A 3,680-nucleotide genomic window follows, 5' to 3' on the forward strand; every position below is an offset into this window, starting at 1 on the left:
AGTGCTTGTAATGTCGCGCAAAAACAGACCAGGAAGCGGATAGATTCGTTTCTTGTTGGCCCTGCGAGCGCTTTGGTTATGCAAAGTGTGCCGGTATTCTCGGCCGTGCTGCTGACTCTTCTGAAGGCTTAAGATGGTCATGTCCTGACTGTAGGCAGCGGGACATTGATTTTTACAAACTTTTCACGGAGACGCGAAATGGTGCTTCCGTTTTAAGCTACGCTAAAGTGGCATGGGTATCTCCGCCCAGAGCGGCCACTCACTCTAATCAAGCGCCATCGCCTAAAAATAATAAAGAGAAAAATAAATCATCCTCTCCCGCTGGCTGCTCGCATGTGAACGCTGGTCATCAGACTGGGCAAGTCGCAAAAGCTGCTGGTGCAAGGGCGATAACGCCATCTATATTCTCCCCAACCGTGAACCCTCCTGTTCCAAGTAGTGACATTTGCTTGGCGGCAGTTCCTCCCAGAAAAGCAATATTTGTGTCACGACTGGCACCTGAAACATCGGTAGATGCCATAAAAAGTTACCTGGCGGCGAAAGTCCCATCAGTCAACTTAAAGCGGTTTACCATTTTCAAAATGGCTCCTTCTCAATCTAGGGCAATCCCCTATTTTAAAATACTAGCCTATCGTCAACAATCTCGAATTTCATTAGTGCTTTAAATTTTTTGCTAATTACTTACATAATGAGTTCGAGTTCTACACTTGTGTTGCTTGCCGTAATCCATCTCGCTGATTTGACACTTGCTTTTCCAAGTCCGTACGTATATGCAACTGAAATATTTCTAACTGTAGTGCGAAAAGCTAGTATATTTTGAGCTCATGTTTTGGCCGTATTAGAGCAATGACAGCGCCATTTGTAACAAGCGATTGGGTACGTAAATGGCTCAATTGGGTACCGCCGATGGCATATGGGATTTGTATTGACTTTTTTTCCGTCTACCACCATAAATTGGCATATGCTCGAACACTTTTGAAAAGAAAAAATAGTTACATGTACACACATATGTATATATATGTAAAAAAGATAAGGGTGGACGAGTTTTATTTAAACCTAAAACCCTTTTTGTCGTGAAAGAGTTCCGATTTCCACTGTAAGGAAAAGGAAAGTGACGTAAGAGGAGTTGTCACCATTAAACTTTAAATCGATTTCTAATCTCATTTTGAAAGTCTGGCATTGGTAACAATTACACCAGTAGTACTCAAAGTTTCCGTGTGATATTCCTCCCAAATCTATCATATCATACTTAAACCTTATCTTGAGTACTAAGGAAGAACTTAGAAAACCGGAAATACATAAAATAACAGGTGAAATAGAAATAAACTGAAGCTCAGCGTAAGACCCAAATGCGCTGGAAACTTGGGTCGGCACGCCACGTTATTATAGTCAAAATGCAATTCAAGAAGGACTTTTCTCAAAAATGTTAAAACGAAGATTTTGTTTTGTTTGCAGATGTTCAAAACACGCAAAGCGGCTCAAGATAAACCCACTTTTTATTACGCCAAGCCATTCTAATTAAGCATATCTATATATTCCTATTTGTCTGTTGTCTTTATCTATGTACTTTCGTGTCTAGCACTAACATTGGAATTTCCGTAATTCTTGAACGAAATGTTTCCATTCAATGGAAGACCGCTATTGAAAATAGTTTGAGTCCACATGTACCTCACGTATAATAAATGCACTCAATAATAAAGAATGAATGTGGAAAATGTGGATCGGACGAAACGAATTCTGGAGCTTCTTCTCATATAAGTCGTTTTAAAAAGTTTTTACTTCGTAACCAGGTGTAAACCTTAGTATTTTGTGATGCAAACTAGTACAGAATAGCGATTTGATACAGAAATTTGCTTTTTCTAACTCTAGATTCCATAGGTCCACTTTTTGTAGATAAAAGTGGTCCTAAAAAGTAGGACTTTAAATACCAGCAAGGTCTAATTTTTGATATTTTATGACGAAGATAGGTAAAGAGTTAGGGTACTTAATTGAAGGCTTTATCCGACTATAACATTTAAAGTAGTCCGAAATAAGCCTTCATAAGACATATAATTGTACAAATGACCGTTCGGGAGCTTGGTAGACAACGAAATATAACCAAGACGAAATTTATTTTCTAAAAGGCAAAACGAAATCAAAAGCCAATCTAAATTCTTCTTCTTCTGTGCGTAAGCGAATTGACAACAAATGAATCGCTGAGTTAATTAAAAAAGTTATCAAATTCTCCACACAATCATTAAAGAGCAGGTATTTATTCATAATTGCGTACATTGCAACAGGCAGGAAATAATAAGTAATTAGGTAAGAAACTAACTGTACAGTTTCGCGCACCAAACAAGTCACACAGAACTGCTTTAAAAGTTGAGTCCATTAATCACTAGTGCAAGACTTCTTTAAATTGCTATTGATAATTGCACGAATAAATTGTTGATCGTCCAGAGCTTTTCAATATATCTTCTTGATTTGTTTCTTTTTTTTTTCATAAAAGGGATCCGATAGCATCTCTTCCTCTCTATGAAAATAGGTTGCTTCTGTTATCCTCACCGTCTCTTGAAAAACGTAGGTTTATTCTTTGCGTTTCCTTTGTAATGAAAGCAATAAATGATGCTATTGACTCGCCTTCATTACTTGGTGAAATAAGCTTTAATGTCCCTAACCGCTTCTCTAGGCACTTTAACGTGGTTAATCTTAGTCAGTGTAAATATAATTATGAGCTGTTTAATCCGCTCAGAGTTGTTTATAAGAACCTAAATGACTTCTATCACTTATTCTCATTATCGGACTCTTTAAAGTCCATTAAAGCAACATTGCTTAATACGCGCGATTTACCTGTGTGGTACTTAAACTAGCTTTTAACCTTAAAAAGTCGTTAAGATTCGAAAATGAATTGTTGTTACCTATTATCGGTTGCCAGGCTTATGCATGTTTGCGACGGCTTAGGGGTTCATTTGCAATTTGGTCCTGTACCGGTTGTAAGTGTGGCTCTATGCTGGTTGTGTACATGCCTTTTTTTTTTTTTCCTTCTTATTTCTTTTATTGCACTTATACTAAGTTTTATTATTAATTAATGTAAGTTTTGCTTTAAGTGCCAACTGAACTCGACTGTTATTTGTTTAGTTGAGTTTCATGTGTAAGTAGAATTTAAATATATAAATAAACATGCATCGTTCAATTGCATTGATCGAGTTCATTCATAAGCGCTCAAGTGAGACAAAAACTTCGGGAAAATCGCTACAATAACCCAATACTGAACAGAAACATCGGTTTGATATACGTTAATGTTTTATAAATTATATGTGCAATGATTTACCTTCGTAATTTGTACAAAGTTTCATCAATGAATAAAATATTACTACAAGTTATTATTTATTGATCGATTGTTTATCGACTTATTAAAATCATTACAACACTGTTTTTAAAATGGTTGAAGAGTTTCCGAAATGAATGAATTAGTAGACATTGAATTTTGTTTGCTGTCAAAACTAGTAGTAGAGTGGATGTCTATTAGAATTTCTAATAATTTTAATTTTATTTTTTTTCCAAAGATTTATGATATATTTTTGTAAAGAATATTAGTGCATATAAAATAAAAAAATATGGAAGAATCTGGACACAAGAAAAGCAAGGTACTTAAGTATGATTCATCGATATCCACAACGGGTACTACCACGGCTTCTCCA

The 3,680-nt window shown here is 36.0% G+C and overlaps 1 protein-coding gene across 1 annotated transcript in view; it reads left to right on the forward strand.

The window, feature by feature from the left end:
* Positions 1–846: 846 nt before the first annotated feature.
* LOC119641453 (kelch-like protein 2) overlaps positions 847–3,680 on the forward strand; it is a 4,169-nt gene continuing 1,335 nt past the window's right edge. Inside the window, 1 exon segment of the mRNA XM_038040143.1 lies at positions 847–876. Coding sequence (XP_037896071.1) covers positions 847–876 — 30 coding nt within the window.

The sequence above is a fragment of the Glossina fuscipes genome, unplaced genomic scaffold (genome assembly GCF_014805625.2).
Source record: "Glossina fuscipes isolate IAEA_lab_2018 unplaced genomic scaffold, Yale_Gfus_2 150, whole genome shotgun sequence".
NCBI lineage: Eukaryota > Metazoa > Arthropoda > Insecta > Diptera > Glossinidae > Glossina > Glossina fuscipes.